The sequence below is a fragment of the Pleurodeles waltl genome, chromosome 7 (genome assembly GCF_031143425.1).
Source record: "Pleurodeles waltl isolate 20211129_DDA chromosome 7, aPleWal1.hap1.20221129, whole genome shotgun sequence".
Taxonomy (NCBI): Eukaryota; Metazoa; Chordata; class Amphibia; order Caudata; family Salamandridae; genus Pleurodeles; species Pleurodeles waltl.
Window position 1 is genome coordinate 50985431 of NC_090446.1, and position 26204 is coordinate 51011634.

The following is a 26204-nucleotide window of genomic DNA, read 5'->3' on the forward strand; positions in this document are numbered from 1 at the left end:
CCTCCTGAAGGCCAGGTTCCGGTGCTTTCATCTGACAGGTGGTTCCCTATACTACTCACCCAAGAAGGTGTGCCAGATCATCGTGGCATGCTGTATGTTGCACAGCCTGGCCTTGAGACGCCAGGTGCCTTTTCTGCAGGAGGATGAGCCTGAAGAAGGTCTTTTGGCAGCAGTGGAACCTGTGGACAGTGAGGAAGAGGAGGCAGATGAAGAAGATGTGGACAACAGAACAAACATTATTCAGCAGTACTTCCAGTGACACACAGGTAAGAGACTGTAACACAATTTACATTACAGTAATCTTTAGAACTTTGTACATGGCAGGCTCTTACCCTCTGTTTATGGACACTGACTGTTCCCTTTGGATTCTCTATTTTCAGATCTGTGTACCCCATTCTGGCTCCTCCTATATGTACTGCTGCCCACCAAAGGTCATCCTGTAGCACTGAACATAGACGTTGCAATGCTTTGATGATTTTGTAATAATACATTTTTCTAATCATTACGCTGACTCTAGTATGGTTTATGTTTCAAGGTTTTTTGTGTGCAAATAAGTATGGGGGTAAGTGCAATGGGCTGGGGTGATGGTGGATGAATGTCCAGTTAGAGTCCAGTCTATTGGTATCACAGGTACATTGTCCCAGGGGGCATTGGAAGTGGTGCAATGGCAGTTCAAGGTAGACAGGGTGACATAGTGGGACAGAAGGGTGACAATCAGGAGAGTCTTATTTCCTGGCGGGGTCTTGGCAGTGTTATCTTTCTTCTGCCTGAATCACAGGGACCGTTTGCAGGTTGGTTCTCCTTCTACAGGGGGTGGGTTGCTGGTGGCCTGTTGGTCTTGTCCACTAGTGCCGGCGGAGGTGGAAGGCCGTTCATTGGTTTGGCTAGTGTCAGGGGCCCTTTGTTGTGCCACTGTGTCCCTCATGGTCTTTGCCCATGTCAGCCAGAACCCCTGCAATGGTGACCAGGATGGTGTATATTTTGGTTAGGTCCTCCCTGATCCCCAGATACTGTCCCTGCTGCAGTCGCTGGGTCTCCTGTAACTTGGCCGGTACCTGGCCCATGGTCTCATGGGAATGGTGGTATGCTCCCATGATGTTTGAGAGTGCCTCGTGGAGGATCGGTTCCCTGGGCCTGTCTTCCCCCTGTCTCACAGCAGTCCTCCCAGCTTCCCTGTTGTCCTGTGCCTCTGTCCCCTGAACCGTGTGCCCACTGCCACTGACCCCAGGTCCCTGATTGTCCTGGGTTTGTGGGGTTGCCTGGGGTCCCTGTAGTAGTGGACACACTGCTGATTGACGTGTCCTGGGAACAGAGGTATGGGCCCGCTGGGTGGGTGCTGTGCTGGTGTTTCCTTGGGGGGGAGGGTCTGTGGTGGTTTGGGACTGTGGTAGGGTGATCCGACTGTCCAGAGGTCCCTGATGGGCCAGGTTGGTCATCGTGATGCACTTGTGCAGATCTGCTGTCATCACTGTGGGCCTCTTCTGGGGGGGGCTGGATGTATCTGGCACCTCCTCTCCGGGGACGTTGGGTAGGGGTCCTGTTGGGATGCAAATGCAATTGTTAATGTATCTGCATGTGCCATCTTGTGCATGGGTGTGTTTCCCTGTATGATTGTGCTTTCCCTGTCGGCTTGGCCTTGTGTTCGGTGTGATTTTGTGGGCTGGGTGAGTCTCTCTATTGGGCATTCTTGGGTGATGGATGCACATGCAGGTCTGTGATGGGGGCCCATGCTTTGTTGTTGCATGCAAGGCTTGGTATTGGGATGGGTGGGTTGTGATAGTGGGATATATGTGAGTTGGTGGAGTTATGGGAGTGAGGGTAAGGGTGGGATATGTGATGGCATGCAGGTAGGGTGTGGGATATAGTAATAGAGATTTGCCTTACTAGAGTCCAGTCCTCCTGTTATTCCTGCGAGGCCCTCAGGATGCATGCTCGCCAAGACTTGCTCCTTCCATGTTGTTAGTTGTGGGGGAGGAGGTGGTGCTCCACCACCAGTCCTCTGTACAGCAATCTGGTGTCTTGAAACCACTGAACGCACCTTCGCCCGTAGGTCGTTCCACCTCTTCCTGATGTCATCCCTTGTTCTGGGGTGCTGTCCCACGGCGTTGACCCTGTCCACGATTCTCCGCCATAGCTCCATCTTCCTAGCAATGGACGTCTGCTGCACCTGTGATCCGAGTAGCTGTGGCTCAACCCGGATGATTTCCTCCACCATGACCCTTACTTCCTCCTCTGAAAACCTGGGGTGTCTTTGGGGTGCCATGGATGTGGTGTGAGTGATATGTGTGAGGATGTGTGGGGTGATGTGTGGGGTGATGTGTTGTGGTGTATGCTGTGATGTGTGTGGATGGTGTATGGGTGATGGTGTTATGTGCCTCTGATTGAGTGGGTGCTCTTTGCTTGTCTCTCTGTGCTTGGTCTCCTTTTAGGGTCGAGCCTGGGCCGCATGAGCTTGCGCATGCATTTCGCAAGCGAGACGCTTTAGGAATTAAAAAGGGCTCGGAGCCCCGTCCACGTCACATCAGTGTCTTTCATTGGTTCGTTGGCTTGCCTATTAGAATTTGCTTGCTTTCATTAGTGGAAAGCACGCATACGTCATGCCTTTCTCAAGCGCATCGACCAAGTACAGAAAACATGCGAGGCTCGCCGTTTTCTTTCTGGCTCATGGACTACTTTTTCTCTGTTTTCGCTGCACGATGTCGCTTGGCAGAAGTTGAGCACTTTGCATAATATTTTAGCATTTTGTTCATTTCTATTTTCCAAGCCGGAGTGTTTTGTTCAAAAGCATTCTCAGTGCCATAGTCTCGACAGGAAGCTGGGTTTGCTTAACGAGACACTGCTTTTCCAAATCATCGTTGGCCAAAAATGTTTCAGTGAGCATGGAGTAAGTAATCTAATTGCATGAGGCTCGGCAGGTTTCCCCCCTGCACGACCTGGCTCCAGGAGCAGACCTGAGCTGGGTGAATGTTTTCGTTATAAATGCTAAAACAGAGCTCTGTCAAGAGCATTGGCTGCGCTGACTTCGGTTTACTAGGGTTTGTAGGGTAGAAAGGGGCAGAGCTATAAATCTTATCTGGGGCAGTACTGGTGAGTAAACAAAGGTGTGCAGGACACCTAACTATGCCGCTGCCTGTTAATGATCGAACTCTGCAGCACAAATATTCGAGGCAGCACAGATCCTTAAAAAATAAGCTGAAATCCAGGAATTGTGTATTAAATCTTGTTGAAAAAAGGCAAATTGTGCATCCTTATGCAGTGCCTCAGCTTTCCTCGTACGCCTCTGATTTGATGATAGTGACTTGACTCCCTCTACTCATCAACTTGCCCGTGTCCATTTTTTAGGGTCGAGCCTGCGATGCATGCGCTCGCGCATGCGTATCGCAGCGAGACACTTTAGGATTTAGAAAAGCGCTCGGAGCCCTGTCGACGTCACGTCAGTGTTTTTCATTGGTTCGTGGGCTTGCCTAATAAAATCTGCTTGCTTTCATTAGTCGAAAGCATCCATACGTCATGCCTTTTCCGGTGGCTAGCCCTCCTCGAGCGCATCGACCAAGTACAGAAAACATGCGAGGCCCGCTGTTTTCTGTCTGGCTCATGGACTACTTTTTCTCTAATTTACTAGTGCGATTTCGCTTGGCAGAAGTCGAGCGCTTTACATAATTAATTGCACTTTTTCGGGTTACGTACATAAATGGACTTTTGCCGATAGGTGAAAAGTCGGGTTAGGAGTTTACAACGCTATCAGCTCTAACATGAGCAAACGTAAGACCTGTTGCTTTGTAAATGCTTGTTTAAGTTTATACCCATGGGAGCACATTCTTTGTGTGCACATTGGCATATTGGATTGAAGAAAGCATTTACTGGCTGGGCTGCTTCCATGATTATAGTTTTAATGCAGGTGCCCTTTCACTGTTCATTCTGCAACTACGTATTCTGCCATTACAGTCAGTTAATTAGGACTTTAATCGGAGCCCGCAGATTTGTTCACTTATGTCAGTTGCAGACATTTTTGCCCTGTTAAGACTTACAAAAACTGGAATTTTTTCAAATGCAAGAAATGTTCAATTTTAAAAACTGCATGTAATTTTCTAAATGTTTAAAATATGTGTGAAATCATATGTGTTTTTCATTGAAAAATCAGAATAAATTATATGTGTAGGTGGGAGGTGAGGGGGGGCGAGATGCCTCATCTCATGTGGCCACTCGTAGTTTTAAACTAGATTTGACACCTGAAAAGCTGCCTTTGTAATGATGTCCTGAGGGGCTTGTGAGGCATGCAAAGTAACAAGCGGCAGACTGCGAAGAAAAGAACAAGCTTGAATGGCCTTCTCACATCTCTCAGGGGTCAGTAGTTTGAATGTGAACTCAGCAACAGCAGTGCCGCCAGATGGCGACATGTCACCGAGGGCACAACGTTCCACCTGACTACAGCTCCCGAAGTGCAATATGGTGTTAACATTTTGGGAACGGAACATTTTATCCTATGTGTCATAAAACCACTTTCGAGCACTACTTTAGAAGCAGGTCATTAGTGTGGAGATAACCTGCTCATGATCTTAGTTGCCTGAAACTTTCAACGTTTTCTTTAGTGCTGATGTGGTCAGTAACTTCATGCTGGAGATGTATGGATTTCAACAAGCGGATCATAGCTGTAGGTTGTGTTTTGTAGCAATTTCAACCTGGTTGTTCAACTTTTTTTTTTTTTTTAAAAGACTTATTCTTTCACCCCCAGCAGAGAACAGTAGCTCTGGTCTTCATTTTTATGGGCGAGCACAAAGTGCTCCATCCATTCTGTTATCTCTCTTTGGGCTTGGAACCACACCCATGACACGTCAGTCACTTTCATTGGTTCGTGGGCTTGCCTTTTAAAATCCACTTGCTTTCATTTGTGAAAGGCATGCATACGTCATGCCTTTTCCGGTGTTTAGCCCACCTACACAGCACCGGTAAAGTACCAAAAACATACGAAGCTCGATGTTTTCAGCCTGGAGTCCGGACTACTTTATCTGTTTATTTTCCACGCAGCGCGATCGCGCTGTGTATTTTTTGCTTTACAATTCTAATAGCTCTAATTCGAACAAATGCGAGACCCGTTGCATTGAAAATGCTTGTTTTTTGTTGTAAGGGGTTATGGGTAATGTGAGTGTGTGTTTTATAGTGGTATGAGTGTGAGGGTGTGGTGTGTGTATGTGTGTCAGGTGTGTGTATTTTGAATAGTCCAATGTGGTGTAGTTTTGTAAGTGTGTGTGTATTTTGAGCGTGGCGTTGTGTCCTGCCAATGGTTTACTGCGTTTGAAAGATCGCCACGTTGATTCGTGGGTCTTGATACTGTGGGCTTATTCCTGTTGGCGCAACGGTGTGGGTTTTGCTATCACCAGTTTATCACTGACCTTTGGTATGGCGGACTTGTGTGGGTGTCTGTATCGTGGCGGAATTCTCTGTGTGGGCCATAATACCCGTGGTGGAATGCTGCCGTGGTCACGGTATGTTGGCGGCTGTCAGCACGGCGGTAGGTGGCATTTACCGCCAGGGTTGTAATGGGGGTCCAAGTCTTTTTCTGAGCGTCAGGAAGCCTTTCTTATGGGTTTTCAAGTAGTCTTTAGAAATAAAGATCTTTGCCCCATGCCATGAGATGGATTAATGTTTCTCTTGTGTGCAAGAATCAGTTCAGTGTGCTGTTTGCATAATAATGGTTTGAAGATCATTGTTCTCAGGGAGGACGAACTGTTGTTTTTGAAAGTAGGAATCCTTTGAGCGGGCTCTAGATCAAAGTCTTTAGATAAAATAATGTTAACCACATTCAGGATCCAGGATTAGAGGAAAGCAATTAGCGAAAGACCCTCTGGAAGGCTGAAGATTCTGAGTTTCCTCCTTCAATTCTGGTCCTCCAAGTCGTTAATGTCCTGTTTGAGAGAGGCGATTAACAAATCTAATTTGTTGAACTGTTTCTATTGTGCTAAGGCACCATATTTCACCAAGTTGATTCATCCCTCCGCACTCATCAACCTGATGTCAGATCCTTGAGATCTTTCCGAACACCAGCAACTTCCACCTGTGGTTCGTCTGTGTTGGTTTTGGTACTTTGCTCAATATAATGTATTTAATTTCACTTTTTTAAGATGGTCTCAAGGATGGAAGAGTCATCCATTTTGTCCATTGCTGCTAAAGAATCAGTTCTTGTTTGTTATGTTTGAGAGTTCCTTTTGGTTATTTTAATTTGGAGGTTTTAAAGCCCAACATTTTGAGAGACAAAGAATTCCTGTACCGGTTAACAGCAAAATTCAGCCATACAAGCAAAATTGGGGAACCAAGAGGTAATGTGAGTGTTTTGTATGCAGCACGCCCTCTAGAGCCTCAGAGAAAGACAACAGCATTGTGAAATTCAGAATCGCACAAACACCCCGCCAAATATAGAACCTACAAGGAAGTACACCATGGTATAGGATATTGAAACTAATTGGGTCAAGCACTTCCCACAGGCAACCAGTTCCTTAGTTGGAGCTGCGTAACTCAGTTGTGAATATAATTGCTTTGAATGTAGGCACATATATGAGCACATTATAGCACCAGGCTTAGGTATAAGTGGCTCAAAATAATTGTATTCATCACAAAATAGCCTAAACTGAACAGGGTACAGAGCACAAGTCCAAGAAGCAAGGGATAATTGAGCAAATAAGTCAATGAGCTATGCAGGAGCAGCTTAAAACAGATTAAGCAGGAGGAGGATGTAGCAATGTCCTAGCAGGACAGCTGCTTAAGGCAGTAAGAACACCAAAACCCAAGTTCATGCAGATGTCCTCTGTAGGGAAAGTTAATGATCAGGCAGGCATAAGAGCTTTGACGCCACACTCCTGCTGCCAGGTTCGTACTCATGCTGGTTGTGGGCAGCCATCTTGAATCCTCCGGACATGGAGCGACTGGTTCCAAAAAAGTTCTGAAGTCCCAGCACAGAGTTTACATCTGTGATGCACTTGTTTGACTGGTTCACTGCTGACCTCTATGAGATGAGTTCATCACCAGAAGTGTCCAGGAGCAGCTGTGTACTGCAAGAATTGCAGCAGGCTTCACAGAGCTCAAGGGAGAGCTGCCATTCCACTCGGGCTCAAGTAATGCCCCCAGAATTGTTGATAGCATGCAAGTTTGGTTAATGTGCTTAGTAAATACTAAAATGAATATTTAGGTAGTTAAAAATTGTAGTGCTTATTCATTTATATATTTGTGTAAATCATCTCTTTAGATTCTGGTTTCAAGTAGTTCTGAGCACAAGGCTTGTGCTAAGGCCAGTCCCTTTTTCAGATTTCCTGACTGTAACCAAAGATTGAGCACAGTGAGCTCCAGGGGAAGTGATATAGCACAACTAGCCTAGTCAAAGCCCAGGGTTAGTGTCTACAGTCTGTTGGCTGCATCCTAAAATAGACCCTAGTTTTCTTTGTGGTCATGAACTCTGGGGTACATCATTACATTATTTGAAAATGTCACAGACCAAACACATTGAACTCTTTGTTCCGTGAGTTGTAACCTACTTCACAATGCAATTGATCATGTTGATAGTAATATAATATGTGATTTTACTGGTACTACCATTTATAATTTCATTTTGATGTTGATGTCCCTGACATAGGGCCTGATTCTAACTTTGGAGGACGGTGTTAAACCGTCCCAAAAGTGGCGGATATACCACCTACCGTATTACGAGTTCCATAGGATATAATGGACTTGTAATACGGTAGGTGGTATATCCGCCACTTTTGGGACGGTTTAACACCGTCCTCCAAAGTTAGAATCAGGCCCATAATGTGTAATATCAGAAGCAGTCTGTTTATGGAGTAATGGTTGTGCAGTCTTTCAAAACTTGCAAACAGCTGTGAAACCTATTCAGAGAAGCAGTTTGGAATATGTAAAGTAGTGGTCTTGTGGTACTTTTCTTGCCTGTGTAGAGGGGCTTCAAACACCTAAAATGGATACGCAAAGTGAATGTTCACAAAATATTCATCTACATTTAGTGCAAACTGAAAGGAATGTGCCATCTTTGTACTAATAGGGAGTGAGTTAGTAAATGTGCAAAGAGGGCGTATCATTTGTATTTGTACTAAATGCATATGAATGTTGCTTGAATATTCAGTCTATACCCATTTTAGAATTTTTGGGGCCAATCCACAAAGGCATGTAAAAGTACAAAGGACTTTACGGGCAGAATATGTAAACGAGTGTGATTGTTGCACTATTTCCTGTATACATAAATACTTTTGTGACTCAGATGCACGTTTTTTAAATTTTTTTAAACTCAATCAGAATGTCCCCTCAATGGATTTTAAGGGGAATTTGTCTGTTTTCTTAGTACACACTTTATAAACGCAAAAACTTAACAAATAAACATAATGTGCCTGACTACGAGACTGGCGGTATGAGGACCACCAACCTCGCAGAGGAGATCAGACCGCCACGATTATGGTGATCCAACCACCTCATTAAAAATGTTCCCAACAGGCTGACAGTGGTCTAGGAGTTCAGCCACAGCAGTGCTCAACTCAGCGTCGCCATGCTGATTACAACCTCGTTTTCTGCTAGCCTTTTAATGGCAGTTCAACCACCATGAAAAAGCTGGCAGAAAGCAGGAGAAGGGTGCCACATGGGGGCCCTTGGACTGGTTCCCCCCATTCAGCACACTTAAAACGTGTACTGTCTGCTGTGCAGACAGTGCATGTTTCAAAGGTGCTGGTGCACCATGAGTGCTGCAGTATTACCGCTGGTTCGATTCAAACCAGACAACAATGTTGTTGCACAATTCCCACAGGGCTGACCAGGCCGCTGGTCAGCGCAGTGGGACCCTTTAAGTTGGTCCGGTGTAAAGATCTCCAGGAACGTGGTGGTCTTCACACCAAAGGGCTGTGCAGGGCCAATGGTCGGCCCGCCAGCCTCGTAATGAGGCCCAATGGCTTTAACAAAGTTGTCATTCAAATTCTTTAGTTTCTTACCAAAGTTAAAGCCTGCTGCAGAGAGCCATTGTCTCTTTGGATTTCTCAGTGCTTTGCTATTACTGAGCTCAGCGAGCAATGGGTTCAAGGCTTGGCATTGGGCCAAGCCTGCAACCAATTCACCTGCATATAGTGCCAAAGTCATTCTCAAGAATGTCTGAGAATGCAGGTGCTGTGCAGGGCATTGCCACACTAGGAAGAGGCATCATGGGCCTCCTAAATTAGGCTCAGAACTCTGCCTTAGGCGAGGCTCTGTGTCTGTGGATAAATGCCTTTTGTCCTTCCTTTGCACTTCATTTGTTTGGCCAATGGCCAAAGTATACCAAGACCAAACCAAAACAATGTTTGGAAAAAACCTTTGATATATTGGCTTATGATGTTTTGTTATCTGGGTAAGCTCTAAATCACAATGGACCATGAAGCATAACAAAGTGATGAATGTTGGAGCTAAAGAAGATGTGAAGGCTCAGTTGCTGCACAAGTGGTATCTAACTTACTACTTCCGAAGAAGAATGCTTTCCTATAGTTGAACTATCTTGCCAAATATAAATATACTTTCAGATCTAATTATTATTGCCCGCTCTAACTCTATGTTTCTCTTGCAGTAGTCCACGGTTTACACAAGAAGAGCACTGCAAAAGAATGTGAATGGAAGAACTCAACAGGCAACTCGGGTAACAAGTTTTAACTCATTTGGATTTTATTTATGTGACAGACTAATTTATTTAACACCTTTGATTCTTATTTAATGGATGCAGTATCCACTAAGACATGGTAACAGGACCTTGATGAGCTGTTAGCCCTAGGGCGAACTTCCTCCAAACTTTTTGCCTCTCTGCCTCCATTTTTGCTGGACCTATTTGTGTGGGCCTTAGGACTTTCTGTACTTTACAGCTGCTAATCAGTGCTAAAGTACTTGTGCCCACTCCCCTAAAACAGGGTTAAATTGGTGTACACCCAATTGGCATATTTAATGTACATATAAGTCCCTTGTAGAGTGGTATATCATATACATTGGGCCTGTAAATTAAATGCCACTAGTGGGCCTGCAGCACTTATTGTGGCACCCTCTTAAGTAGTAAGTTAAAACATGTCCCAGGCCTGCCACTGTACCCTGAATGCAGGTTCAAACTGCTATATCAACTTAGCAATAAAAACCCCTTTGCCAAGCCCTAACCTTCTCTTTTATTACATATAAATCACACCTAAGGAAGCCTCTAGGTAGCTCATAGGGGAGGGTGCCTTGTAAATTAAAGGTTGGACATTAACATTTTGGTTTTACATGTCCTGGTAGTGGAAAAATCCTAAATTTCATTTTTTACTGCTGTAAAGCCTATCCCTGCATAAGATAACATTGGAGATTCCTTATCACATTTGATAAGCTGTTATTTCTAATTGGGAGCAAGAAGCCTATTTCATGTTTGATGTATTTGGCATTGTAATGAAAAACCCTAAGTAATGGTGAAGTCAGGGTTTTGATTATAATTTAGAAAAATGCAGCATTTAGAAAGTTAGTCTTTTCCTCCCTTTAGCCCTTTTTTGCCTGCAACTTGTGTTGGGTCGCATGACTAGGTGTAACTGAAAGACTTTGTAAATCTTCCTAGACTGTCACACAATATAGGGATTTATTGTGCCTGAATTTGCCATCTGCTGGCAGGATGGAGTTGGGGGGAGCCTTGCACAGCCTCGCTGACAAGTGAACAGGCTCGGCCTTCACATAAGGGACCTATCATCTCCACATTTTCATTGCACCCAGCATGCAGCCAGAGCAGGGAACTCAGGAAATTTCATGCACTTCAAAGACCCTGTCTAGAGGTTTTTCCAACCTTCCAGAAGTAGGGCACTAGTGTATAAAAATAGGACCTTGGACACCAAGTCTTCAGTTCACTCCTTGACATGCAGGAGGACTGCCTGCTGCTGTTACCTGATGAACACTCTACAAAACTGCTTTGTTGTACCTGGAATTACTACTTTGTTGCCTAAAGCCTTTGAGGCCAGCCCTGCTGTTGCACCCTTTTTCCTCACCTGAACCCAGGGCTGCCAGAGTGACTCCTACAGTGAATTTGCTGGCCTCCGGTTCAAAAGCACAGGGACACAGAAGGCTCCCACCATCTTGAATCCACACCTGGACCCGGCCTGAGTGAGTCCTGAATGCCCATGTGGTGTTCTACTAGTCCTGGACCCATGGTTGAGGTGCTAATGGTGCCCAGATGGACAAATCCCAAAAATTAGGACATAGAAATGTTTTGTCCAAAACTTGCTCTGCGAACCGGGAGGAGACCGGCACCAACCTGCTTGCCTATCCACCTAAGGTGCATTGCTGGCCAGGTTGACTTTGCAGCTTTTCTTGCTGTATTCTTCCCTGCAGCAGCATATCCAGTTCAGTGGTCCTTCAACAAATGAGGATCCAGCCTTGGTGAACTGTCTTTGGCTACAGCCCTCTGCCTAGTCCCACTGGAGATTTTTTGACTTCCTAAAAAGAGACTTGGGCCTGATTTAGATGGGCAGGTGGGTTACTCCATCACAACGGTGACGGGTATCCCATCCACTGAAATATAAATCCCATTATTTCCTATGGGAAATCAGGCCATAAGTCTGAACATAGAAATGTTCACTGAAGCTTTAACTCAAGGCCTCCTGACGCTGACAGTTCCTCCTCGGACACACCCTGCTCCATGCCCCAACTGGTATTTGCCTTCCGAGAACATTTTCTCAAAAGTCTAAAAGGAAACAGCAACTGGGCCCAACCCGCTGCTTGTATCCAAAACATGTTCTTTCACAGTCAGTCATATTTTTTGACTTTGGCCTAGTCTGCCATGATTAAATGTCCGCACTTTGATCTTTTAGGCACTAATTATTATCAAAAATGTAAAACTTCATAACTTCAGTTCTACTGATTGGGTGTGTGTTGTTTTAGTGTTTAATGGTTTACCAAAATGTGCTCAATTTGACTAAATTGGTGTGGAATCTTTCTTGTATTGTACTTTCACTTCATTACTGTTTGTGTGCTGCATAAGTACTATTCACATTACCTCTACAGTTATCCTGATTTCTTTCTGTGCCAAGCTACCCAGTGTTAACCACAGGTTAATTTAGTGAAATTTTGCGGTTTACCCTGCAAGCGATTGTGACTGTGGCTTGACTAGGGGCCACACACTACTCAACCATCAACCCAAATTCTCATATTGGCATTCAGTGGTGTGAATCAGGACTTGTTTTCGTGCAGTGCCATGCAGTCATTTGTGTAACATAAAATCCCAGTTAAATAATTTGATAGCAATTCAAGACTTTTTAAATTCTTCTTAATTTTCCATTATTCTTCCTTTCCTAAATTAAAGTGCCCTAAGCTTCCAAAGGAAATCTACAGATAGCCCTCCTGGCCTATGAGGAATTTAAGAGGTTACAGGCACAGACAGTAGAGGATGACTCTGCGGAGGAGGGGATGGACTTGAATGATGAAGAGGATCAGGTCCCAGAGAGGGACTGTAGGTTGTAGGGATGGCCCAACTGCCCCCCAAAGGGAAACAGGATCCCCAGGGTGACACAGGGAGCAGTGTGTCTTCCAGGGACCTGTCCCCAGTGCAGTTGAAGGGAAGGAGGGAGGTGAGAAAGCTCAAGCTGCAGCTGGCCAAATTATAAGTGGAGTTTGAGGAAAAGAAGACTGGGGCTGAGAGGTCCTGCCAGAGAAGAAGGCTGAGAGGGCTTCGACTGACAAAAAATACTGTTGGAACATGAGGGAGCTGGAGCTAAAGGAAAAGGCACGCTTCAGGACCCAGCAGTGATGTTGGCAGTGTACCTACCGTGTCTGCTGGAGAGGTGAGAGTCCACATACTCAAGGAGCTGGTGTCCAACTATGTGAAAGGAGATGATACAGACAATAAGTTTGCTGCATATGAATTTGCTCTCAGGATACACAAGGTCCTAGAGGAATACAGGTGAGGTAATTTGTGGGAGCACATGCCCACATACGTGTTGCTAAATTTGGGCTGACCCCTGAGAAGTATCATCATAGATTTAAGGACAGTCATAAACTCCCAAACAATTATTAAGTGGGCTTCCTAGATTATGCCAGCAAGCCACTGCAGGGCTGAGTGAGGGGAAGTAAATTGGATGATTTTACTGGGTTGTACAACCTAATTTTGAAGGAATGCATACTCAATATTTGCTTTGAAGAGCTGTGCCAAAACCTAGTGAATAGTTGGTTTACTGATACCAGGAAGCCTGCTGAGGAGGCTTATCTCTGGGTCAGCACCAGTGTGTCTAAAAAGGTGTCAGGAGGGGACTTCCAGAAGGGTGGTCAATGTACCCAATAGGAGAAAGAGAGGGGAAATAAAATTAAAACTACAGCATTCTTTCAAGGCCCCCAAAACAGTTAAAGAGAGAAAGGGTCCCAATCCATTCTTGCCACCAGGAAAAAAGGCCTCAGACACAAGAATACTGGAAAATGTGTCCCTAAGTGCTGTTAGTATTACCAGTATGGAATATTTACTCCTGGCTATGGACCTAGTCCCTCCTAATTTATGCTAAAAGATAGACTGTTCCATACCTGGTCCAGCTGTCCTGTTAGATCTCAACCAAGAAGTGTGACAACCCCAGCCCCCAAAGATCGGCTGTCACACGGGGGTTGTGCTATTTGTGGGGATACTGTAAACCTTGTGTCTCAAAGAGCTCACTGGACAAACTGAGATAATGGCAATAATGGGGCTTTTGCACTTGATTAGCTCTCTTTGTGATGTTTTTTGCATTCTGTTTCACTAAAGAAGTATGGGCCAGATGTAGCAAGATATGCTTTTGTGAGTCTGAAATTGCGAGTCGGTGCGACTCGCAATTTCAGACTCACAAAAGCATATGCAGAATGGTGTCTCAGACACCTTCTGCGACTCGCTATGGGGCCGCAAAGACCCACCTCATTAATATTAATGCGGTGGGTCGCTTTTTGCGAGCCCATAGCGAGTCCCTGCACTCACAGGGATGGTGGCCTGCTGAAGTCAGCAGACCTTCATGTCTGTGACTGCTTTTTAAATAAAGCATTTTTTTTTTTTCATTTTGCAGCCCGTTTTCCTTAAAGGAAAAGGAATTGCAAAATGAAAAAAATACCGAAACCATTTGGTTTCGTTTTTTCAGAGTAGGCAGTGGTCCATAGGACCACTGCCTGCTCTGAAAAAATATTTTTGTTGACATTCATAAAGGGAAAGGGGTCCCATAGGGACCCCTTCCCTTTTGCGAATGAGTTACCACCAGTGTGACACTGGTGGTAACTGCAAGTTGCTTTGCAACCGCATTCGTGGTCACAAAGCAAGTCTGAATTGCGATGCGAGTCGCAAATAGGAAGGGAACACCCCTTCCTATTTGCGAGTCACATTCCCAAATTGCGAGTCGGTACCGACTCGCAATTTGGGAATGAGCATCGCGGGAGAACATTTGCATGGCACAAACTGCGTTTTTCGCAGTTTTCCACATGCAAATGACTTGCTACATCTGGCCCTATATGCTTGCATCACCATAGAATTCCAGGACACACATCTTTAGAATGCTTGGCTAATGACAACCAAGTAGGAGAAAACTGATTCCTCAGAAATAATTATTTTTAAGTGTTCAGTTATGTTTAGCTGGGTAGTGCAGTATGGTTGGAAAATACCAGTAGATGTGGCCTCTTCACTTTACATTCACAGAAGCACCAACTGGAACATGTTAATTGTAGTGTCTAGTGTCAATAGCATTTTAACATTGAAAAAGTCTGAAAATAGGTGGTTGAGTTTATATTTACGTTTGTCTGGTGATATACAGAAAGACCACTTAGATAAAATGAGGGTTATGTGAGTGGGTAAACATGGATGATTGTGGATGGATAAAAAAAAGTCAACAACTAGATGCATTAATGAATGAATAGATGGCCGCATGGGTGAGTAAAGAGCAGTGATGGGAGTGGAGAATACACTACTGCCCCTAACTTGAGAGTGCCCATCCTTGGATTCCAGTCCTAATATCCACTACAACAATATCTATGTACCAAAATATTATTGTACACAATCTACTAGCAAAATATTGACACTAAACAATATAGAAAGTATAAAACTACTATCAAAGTCTCTACTACAATAATATAGTATTCTTAAAATAACACAATTAAGATACATATCTACTACAAAAATATAATGTTGGGAAATAATATTACAATAAATTAAAAAATAATATCAGGTTTAACCTTACCAAATTTATCAGGGAAAAACTGCAAAGGTGTGATAATTATCACACAAATGGCAGTTCAGATCACTGTGCAATACGTGTTTGCACAGGGAATGTAGTTCAGCCCAGAACATGTGAAGGTGGCCTTGGTCTCGGAAACATTTTCCATCTTCCTTCTTTGATCAACAGCTGAACATCTCCATTTATGCCAGACACATGCCTAAGGTTGGTCTGTGGTCACTTAAAAATTACATTCACATCCTTACCATCATTTTGTGACTTTATTATTCCTGCATTGAAGGATGTAACTTTGCCTATGTTGGTTCTGCTTCACATGCATGTTACTGCATTGTTGTGTTATACCAATCTCTCTTTTCATGACTTAATTCCAATGTAATCTGAATTACGAGTTGAGTGATACTTATCACACTCTCAAACTGGAAGCTCAAACTGACCCAAATTTATTCAGGAGTAAAGGCATGTAAAAAATGTGAAACACGTTGAATTCAGTGTGTTAAAACGGATTCCTCATGTAATGCCTTATCTGCAGGATTAAAACTCGGAAAAGGAGACATACCAGAAAGTATTGGGGTTCAAGGTGAAACAAGACAGATCTGAGATGCTTAGTATGGACCTGTCTTCAGGGGTGAAAAAAAAGGCTATGAACTATGAATCCATTGCAATAGACGACTATTAAACAGCTCACATACCTGGGTGTCTGTATTACTCTGTAATACTGAGAGCTCTACACTGCTGCTTGCTTGATGCTATAAAAAGGATCTTCATAGATGAATATATCTATGCATCTCATGGGTAGGCAGAGTGGTGACTATTAATCAAAATGTATTATCCAGGCTGATGTATCTCTTCAGAGCCCTGTGGGTCAGCTTCCCCAAGGGAAACATACAGTCCCTACAGCCATTGAGAGACCATATTATCTTGGCTGATAAGAAAGCTTGTGTATCGTGGAAAATAATGAGGACCACTGGGAAATCATCCTCCCCTACATATACAAATACTTTCAAGAAGCTCAACTCCAGATCTTTTTCTGCATGAATCACCGACATAATATTGATGCAAACAAAATCGAAACACAAAAACTTAAGAAATTAAATATCAATAACAAAAGTATTGACTTCCTATACTCAAACACAAAAATCGAGAGCACAAATATTGTTGTTAAAATATCTGTTTTTTGCAATATCAGAAATGAAAATATCAGAAACAAATATATTGTTACCTTTAAATAAATATATACATGTCAAACATTTTGATTCACACAATATTGACTAAAATATTATTGCTAACATTATTAATCAGTAATGAATGTAAAAAATAAAACACTTTTAACATAAATCAATTACTTAAAAAAAAACATTTCACACATATTTAAATAAATTACAAATATATTACATCAACAAAATATTTACCTTACACACCAGTGAATTATATAATTGAAATATTAACAATACAACTCTAAAAAAAAGTGCAATAACTATAAATATTTAAACCCCAAACTGAATAATAATACATATATATCTAAATACATTTAAATCCAAAACTATCAAACTTTATATTGTGCAATAAAAGGTGCATCCTTAATTGGTGTTTACCATAGAAGAACTCAGCAAATAAAACAAATTCAAACTAAAACTAAACCAACCATTAAAATAAAACTATAAACAGTTTTAACCAATAAAAATAAAGAAACGATCAAATCAATGGTATGAAAAGCACACTAATTTAAACAACTAACTACTTAAAAAATGATAAGTGCTGCAAGGCAAGGAAACTCTGATGGATTTGCTCACCAGACAAAATAGGAGGAAATATAAATATCTGTACAACTACCTAACCAAGTAAGTAAAACTTACATTCAAACTAAAATGTAAATGTTATTGTATTTAAAAAAAAGCAACTAAATATTAAAACACTTACCAATGTATGGGCCTGATTATGACTTCGGCAGAGGGGATTACTCCATCCCAAATGAGATGGATACCCCGTCCGCCGAATTACAAGTCCATTATATCATATGGAAATCGTAATACGGCAGGCGAGATTTCTGTCACATTGGGAAGGAGTAATCCCCTCCGCCGAAGTCGTAATCATGATTAACTGATAAACTGGCAAAAATAACAACTACCACAAAATAGCAAAAAGATATAATCAAAATAGCAAAAAGATATAAGAAAGTAAGTATACTAGTAAAAATTTTAAAAAACTGCAAACTCTCCCAAATAGCATGCAAAAATAAACCTAACGGCCTCAAGCTCTAAAACCTAGCAAGCAAATAATATTTCAAATGGAACATTTTTTTCAACCAACAATAGAACACCACCATTGGAAAAGCTGCAAAACCATGTGAAACATCTAAAGTGGAAATACATGTAAGTATATAAACTAGAAGTAGTTGCACCTCATTACATGTGAATAACAAATGCACAGACTTGAAATTATTATATTAATTTATACAGTTTACTACTTTCAGATACAAGGGCAGAAGCTGCAAATTATATCACTTCAGAGAAGAAAAAAAAGAAACGCAAATTAAAAAAACACACCCACAAATAAAGGTACATTTCCAAAAAATACATATATATATAACAGTTAATCATCAAAGTATTACTAACATTACACAAGTTGACATGATAGAGCAACACATTACTAAAATAGTTTATAAAAAGCCAAAATGACAAACTAGTGAAAAATAATAACACTAATAATTCTAAATATATGCAAAAACCCCACAAACAACACTACAACAAACTTGTAGACTTCTCCCTAACCCCCTACCCTCAAAAATGCTTAAAAAATGACTTACCTGTTCCGATGAAAATCTGCATCTTACAGTGATCTGGATCTGGGAAAATAGACTAAAAATGACACAAATAGGTGGCAGAGTAGAAGGTAGCAGTAACAAATCCATTTGTGAAACTAAAAAGACTATCTCTCCTTTGAAATCAATGGGAAATATTGAAAAATGTTGAACAAATATATAAAATAGTAAAAAGTTATGAAACATGTAAAGCATGTTGAAAAATGTTGTAATACAATGTAACAAATTGTAAAGTATAAATTAAATAATAATATAAAATATATATATCTTTATTTAATATGTACTGTCAAAATGTTTAAATAATAATGTAACAATATAAATAAAAAGGTATAAAATGTAAAAAAAATCAACAATGTTAAACAATAGAAAATGAAAAATTAATTCAATCAACATGCCACATACTGTATGTCTTTTCATTAATAAATTATAAAACTGTTTGTATTTACTTAACTTTATTTAAATGTTTATTTTTAGCTTGAAAAATATATGAGTAAAAATGGCATTTGTGAATGTGGTACCTCCTTGCCTGGAGACATATTAGGGGCCTTTGCCTTGATCTTGCTGCAGCTCCACGAAATCCTAGCTATTACTTAAACCGAATAGTGGATTCTGCGCAAGAGGTCAATGGATCGAAGTGACATAGATTTGAGGGGATGTCATCAATGAGGAATGTAATGATCAATAATAATCAATATAATCTAAGATCTCAAACAATAACCAAAACAGTTTATTAAAAATAATTTTCAAAAGTATTTCCCTAGATTAACAACGCTAATGTCACGAAAATAACTCTCAAACACAAATTGTAAGCATATAAAATTAATAATGGTTGATTAGAACATCTAATATACCTAAGTTTAATCAAAAGAGTCATGCAAATACAATAACACTGATTAGCAACACCAAAGTCAGTAATATTGGCAATTTATGCACTAGTGCAACATTCAAAACCTGTCAATATAAATCTTGAGAATTCAGTATTAATACCTCCACTAACCATCAACATGCTGGGCTTCATGTAAAAGAATTTAGAAACAAAAATTTAGAAAAATAAATCTCTTTTAACTCGGGTTATTTATAAAAAAAACATTATTAGTATGCAGCAATCAGATTATAAGTTGCAGCTGGTACCTGCAAAGCAAAAGAAACACATATAACAAACAATTGCATATATTAGCCTAATCTATAACAACATGCAGACTACTTCAGCAAGGGGACACCATCAGGTATGTCTTCAGAAGAATTGGGCCTAACACCAGCCAAACCCACACTGCTAATACGACTTGTACCATTAGCAGGAACTCTGGAATCTGTCGACTTCGATCTAAAGTCTAGCATCTTCTAACTAACTAAAAATCCTACTCAAGGTGTTATGGTCCATGGGGTGGTTACATTTCAGCCAATAGTAATTTTAATTGATAACCTAAAATACTATGATGTCACATTAACTGGGATATATTCTCAACAGTAACTTTTCCTCTTCCGTCTCGTCTGTAGTTCTGTTGTTTCAACTTGTCTAAACTTCTCTTCTCAGGAAGAAACTTTCTCACTTGCTACATTCATTTCCATCCTCAAGACAGAAACCACGTATTAGTAACATTATCAAACAATAGAACTTATTCATAAATTCAGTTAAACATCGCCTTGTAAAACATAATGCAGCAACCCACTAGGGGTAGCTGTGGACACATCTATTAAAGCATCAAATACACTTTTATGTAAGCATTAAATTATGAAAACAACTACAACATTTAGTTAGAATTTTGCTCAGTTAGGAACAGAAATAAACTGTGGCAACCATTTTCAAAAGTCACCCGTTTTACACATTAATTCATCATGTAGTTAGTATACTAAAATCATTAATAAACATATTAGAAAATTCACACTCTCACAATCTCTGATAGCATTTCTGTCTTCTTGGAGGGGGGACAACTTTACATGCATCTAATGTGCCCAAATAGTTTGAAAAAGGCTGTTCTAAGGCACTTAAAAATCTTAAGGGGGTGATGAACTTCAAGCCAAAGGATTTGTCTCTTGTCAGGAGGTGCCGCAAACTTTATAGGTTAGAATTAACCCAGAGGAAGAACATTTTAAAGGATGCTGCCTGGGGGGATCTTTTAACAGCATGGGAGATGAAAATTAGCTTTAGATTTTGAAGTGTAGTGAACAGACCGTTATTGGCACCGGATACGGTTGCCTCCATTACGTCTCACATCACTGAAGACAGCTGGGTCTCAAACTTTGAAGAAGCTTATAAGTCATCTATTGATGGTGGTATTCAAGGTATGGAGCCTGTGGGTGAGGAAGCCTCAAATTTATGTTTTTGCCAGGAGAAGGTAGACAGCGGGATAGTGAGTTTGACCAAGAACAAGGCACCTGGGCCCGATGGAATTCCTCCTAATCTATTTATTAACAATGCTAAAGTATGGGCTTCTGTTCTGACATCAGTGTTAAATACCGCAGTGAGTGAGTGAGCGCCCTCTGCGTACCTGGGCTTCTTCTATTATTGTGCCCATATATAAGAAGGGGGTTAGGGATTGTGAGCATTGTTATAGGCCTATCTCCTGCCTAGATTCTGTGGTAAAGGTGTTAGGATGTGTTATCATGGACGGGCTCTAGCATTGGGCTGCGGAGAAGAATATTTTACCAGATGTCCAGTATGGGTTTCACTCTGGTAGGTCCACGGTGGACCAATTCCTGAATTTATATATGGCCTTGGGTAATATATACTATTGACCTCCCAAGTTCCATTCACCTAGTTTTCATGGACCCTACCTAGGCCTTTGACCAGGTAAAAAGAAACAAAATGTGGCAGTTTATGATCAGGATGGGAGTGGATAGAGAAATAGGGCCTCATTATGAGTTTGGCAGGTGCCGGTCAAGACTACCATGTTGGCGGCCTAAAACAAAAAGGCCATTTTGGCTGTCTTCCACACCGCCCTATTACAAGTTACATAGGCAAGACCCCCCACACCCACCAAAAATGACTAACCACCAGTAGCAAGGTGGTCGGGACAATGGCGGTCCGACCTCCCTTCCCAACAGCCCTGCAACCAACCACTGAGCAAATTAGAAGAACACAGCCGCCGTGGCAGCCCCTGACTGCCACCAGCCAATGGCAGTCTGAACCACAGCAGTATACAGTCTGCCAAGCAATACACCACTGCCCATTGGTGGATTTTGAAAGGGACACAACTGAAACACATTGACACACTGGGCACACCTGCAAATGACATTATAAAACACACCTGTTCACGGACCACAATCCTTTGCAACCACACTGCAACTCACAGATTCCAGCATTTTTGCACAGCATAGAGACAACTCATCCTCATAAATTTCCCTATCCCATACCACCCACTGACCATTCACCCCGTATAACACACCTCTGTCAATCAGGTCACCCTCACCCCTTTTTTCGATGTTTTTCTCCATCAGGTCACGTTATAAAAATCCCCGTTTCACAGATGAGGAGTTAAGGGTCATGGTGGATGAGATCATAAGAGTACAGAAATATTTGTTTGGAGTGCAATTCCAACACACTGCTCTCAATAGGAAACAGGAAATGTGGGACAGGATAGTAAATAGAGTGAATGCTGTAGGCACCACCCTGTGGACAACTTAGGACATCATGTGGAGCTGGAATTACCCATGGTCTGCATGGTCTGTTCCATGGTCCCCCAGCACCAGCTGCAGTCCAAGAAGACTGGTGGTGGCCCTCTCAGTGCCCCATTACTGCTCCATCCCTGGGAGGAGAAGTTTGTGCCATCCTACATCCTAAGAGCTTGACAAGACCACCTGGGAGAGTGGCGTCTTTTAATTTACAATGCTAAAAGGCTCACTAAAATGTAAGATTATGCATGCTCTTTAGTTACATTGGGTGACATTTACTGTTACGCCACTCACCTGCCCAGTGTCCACCTGTCCAAAGACATCTTTTTGGCAAATCATAATTGAAGTGTACTCACCTGGGGGGATACCATCTGTACTGTATGAGTAGTACAGGGATTGAGCTGACTCCAGCTCCCAGCAGGCGCTGTTTTTGTAACTCTGACCATTAACTCCGTGTGCCTTTGACCAAACACACCTGTGTATCAAGTGACTGTTGAACTTTACTCACCTGGGGGGATACCATCTGTACTTCATGTGTAGTACAGGGACTGGGCTGACTCTAGCTCCCAGCAAGGCACTGTTTCTGTAACTCTGACCATTAGCCAGTGTGGCTTTGACCTAACACAATTATATATCAACTTACTAATGAGCTTTACTCACCATGGGGAGTACCATCTGTACTGTGTGTGTAGTGAAGGGACTGACTTAACGACAGCTCCTAGCAGGCACTGTTTCAGTAACTGCAAACACTACAACAGTGGCATCATGATACTACGCATCTGTATTAACAAAGACCAATTGAAGTGGACTCACCTGGGGGATGACAGTTGTACAGTGTGTGAAGTGCAGAGAGTGACGTCTGCAACTACCAGTAGGCTTTGGTTCTTTGACTACCTACAACAGCATAGATTTCGCTGGTCCAAATACACCTGTCTGTAATCTCTCCAATGCACTTCACCCACCTGGGAGGATAACATATGGCAAGTGGTGGGAAGTGGAGGGACTGACATGACTGACAAGGTCAGGGGTCACTGTCTCTGTGACTACAAAAACAAGACCAGTGGTCATGTGCAAAAATAGCCTTGCCTGTTAACTCAACGGAATTTCATTTATCTGGGAGGATATAATTGGTAGTGTGTGTGTAGTACAGACACTTATCTAAGTACACCTACCAATAGGCCCTGTTCCTGTAACTCCAACCACCAGACCACTCTTCACTTGTCCAGATACCTCTGTATGTTATTTTACAATTAAAGTAAACTCACCTGGGGAGGAAATTATTTCTACAGTGTGTGAAGTACATGGTCTGAGCTGACCACAGTTCCCATCAGGCACTGTTACAACTACTCTAAAACACCAGCCCAGTGCTCAGCTACCAGAATACCCATGTTTCTAAACTGCCAAGTGAAGTGTAATCACCTAGTGGGAGAACATAGCTATACTCTGAGTAGTACAGGGACTGAGCTCACTATTGCTCCCAGCAGGCACCTCTTCTGTAACTCCAACCACCACACCAGTCCTCACTAGTCTGGATATCCTTGTTTGTCAACTCACAATTGAAGCGCACTCATCAGCTGAGGATTCCATTTGCTAAGTTTCAGGATATGGGGAGAGTGACTTGACTGGCAAGAACAATTGTTCCTGTCCCTCTCACGTCACACACTAGCACAGTAGCCACTTGTACAAATACCTTTGATGCCCTAGTCTCGTTTTAAGAGGAGGAAGTCCTCCTAGTCAGTTCTATGCAACCAGTCAGGCATATTAGTGGCCCGGACAACACGTTCTGTGTTCCTCTTGATACATGTCAAAAGTTTGCAATAAGGCTGATGTATGGTACATCTCCTGCAGATATTAAAAATGCCCCTGAAGATGTTTGCTGTTTAGCGAAACATGTTTAGTCTGTCATTCACTACATGACAATTTATACAAGATTTCATAATTGGTTTTGCACTCATGCTAATACCTGTATACTTTTATGCTACCTGTATACTTTTATGCAGACCACGCACCGCAATAATTTTAGCTTGTTGAATGGTTTGGTTTCAGAATGAGGATATGTGGTCTGCCATCTCCTTTGCTAACATGTGGGAACAGAGAGCTGTGTGTCTGAACCAAAATATAATATGCCGCACCAGGGTAACATAGTAGTGTCATATCATGGCCCTCTCATACAGCTGTGCTGAAGTGTTCCAACCAATTCAGGGTTGTTTATTAGGCCCCTAAGACTTTAATTTACCAAGAGAAGCTGTACCGCCTGCACTTTGATATCCCATCTCTTATTGACATATCTCAATCTCCTGTCTCTCTGTAGATTCCCGAACCGCCCTCTGCACTTACTGAGCTATACTCATTGTTCTAATGCATGTCTTAAAGGCCTCCCTCATCTGGCCAGGAAGAGCAATGGAAGGCACAAGTAAACTTTTTATGAACTATTCAGTTATTGACTACTTAATCTGTGCTCTAACTACTGATCCAAATAGGGCCTCAGGGGGGAGTCTGTACCTCTACTTTTCAACAATATAAGTACCAATCTGATAGCGTACATGATAAAATTGTGTCTGTCATCACCAAAGCACGTGTCTTTGGATAAGAGCCAATAGGCTAGTTGTGGAGTTAGGCTCTGAAGAATAATATGTATGGTCACATATTTCAGTATGTCAGACTTTCTAGATGTACTATCAGTCTAAGATGTCTCTCTAACCTAGCAGGTGTTCTTGGGGAGCCACACATGCACACACTGAAGGTTTTGGTTGGTTTCTATGTCGCTCCAACTGTGTTAAAATTGCAGCACTGGAAAACTGTGCCAGCTTCCAGTTTATTACATACTACAAATAATTGTGTGAAAAATTCAGGGGCATCACTATTTGGTATATAACCAGTAATAAACATAATATGCCCTTTTTACATCTTGCCTTAGACAATAAGGTATATTCTTTAGTTATCATTAATCCTAAACATATGGTGAAACAACACATATTTATTTATCAGAATAACTACTCCTTTACAATGTCAACTGTAAGAGAAAAAAAAATCTATCTACTCTCCATTCCCTATTAATTTGACCTTCTCTTTTAGTGGTCAAGTATGTTTCCTATATGAATACCACCAATTTATAATGCCTCTGAGGAAAAGCTAACAAGTTCCTAACTTTCTTAACATTATTTAACCCTCTAATATTCCGTTGCAACATATTTAGACCAGAGCCACTTCTCATATCAGTCACTCAGACTGCATTTGACCCAATGGCATGTGGTAATGTACTTTTGGGTGCCCATATTACATAATGTGATAACACATGTTGGTGTGAATGTTGATGTCAATTCTTCTGGTGCCATGTGTACAGCCTACTAATCTCCCCAACTGATATTCCTTCCGCCCACTCTGCCCTCTCAACTGAGCCATACATTTCCACTTAACTACTGACTAATATACAAAACCCAAACTAAAATGTAAGTTGTGCATGCAGGGTATTTGATAGGGACATGCACCCTGTGGCATTCTCAGTCTTACATTGTTAACACATCCTGATAAGCCAGATTCCCTTGTCGCAAAGTTTTGTGTTGATAAGCACCTTTATCCTTGCAGTGCAACACAGATATGCCAGATCTTTGAGGTTTTCCTACCTGTGCAATCATCTGACTGATGCATAGTATCTCCATTTGCGTACTGTGTCACTGTGCCGTATCATTCCAAATTTTATATACAGGGTGTTGGGCCACATCAGCCATCATTTTTACATAACATCTTTTGTGTCCCCCCACTTCTTGAGTTTAGGTCTTGATATATTTTATTTGTTTTCTTGAAGGTGAAAGGCAGTTTCCTTTCTGTGACAGTTGTTTTTCCCATTTAGCTACACTGCCATGTTTGCCTTTGCTGGAAGGCATGTTAAAGGTGCAGAACGTGCCCCAAAGCACAACATGGTATTAATCCAAATGGGCCACCTACTAATGCTTTGTATCCTGGAGTGAAGGGTACTCTAGCTCCTTTATTTATGTTGAAGCTCTATTTACCAAGTACTAACAGTTGTTTATGACATTCACTGTCATGCTCAATGTTTCAGCCTACAAATGACCTTGTGAGGAACTATCCGTACTTGTACTCCAATGCCACTCATGAAATAGGTCATGTTTACTTCATACAGTCTTTTCAGGGTGGTTCAGAAAATTGTGTACATGGTTCCTGTTGTGTCAGCACTCACTGCATTGTATTGCTGTTCAGTTTTCAATAAGATCTAATTCATACAGATGCATCAAGATGCATCCATCTTTTTTTATTGGCAGCGGACACAGCAGTCCAGTCACTCAAGTGCTTTCTGTGGTCATGTCCACCTCCAGGCAAAGACAGTCCCTTGATGGTGCAAAGAGGATCTCAACCGGGATAGCCCTAGGTTGATTCCTATGTGCTCCGGATAGGTAGAAGCAGGCAGAGCCATGAGGCCACCCGGCTGAAAAGGGGGAAGAGGTACGGACATACCATAAGCCTAGCCAGCAGCCCTTGTGGCTGCCGTGCCTCTGATGACTCTTGCGATAGCCCCCAGTTGTGTTTTGCTCCATATTGCTGTAGTGGCAACCTCCCTTTACCACATTCCCTGT

The 26204-nt window shown here is 42.0% G+C and overlaps 1 protein-coding gene across 2 annotated transcripts in view; it reads left to right on the forward strand.

The window, feature by feature from the left end:
* LOC138247173 (killer cell lectin-like receptor subfamily B member 1B allele A) overlaps window positions 1–26204 on the forward strand; it is a 213963-nt gene that overhangs the window by 24033 nt on the left and 163726 nt on the right. For both annotated transcript variants that reach the window (XM_069201915.1, XM_069201916.1), the window contains one exon: window positions 9581–9649. In XM_069201915.1, coding sequence (XP_069058016.1) covers window positions 9581–9649 — 69 coding nt within the window. The remainder of the gene's footprint in view (window positions 1–9580; window positions 9650–26204) is intronic.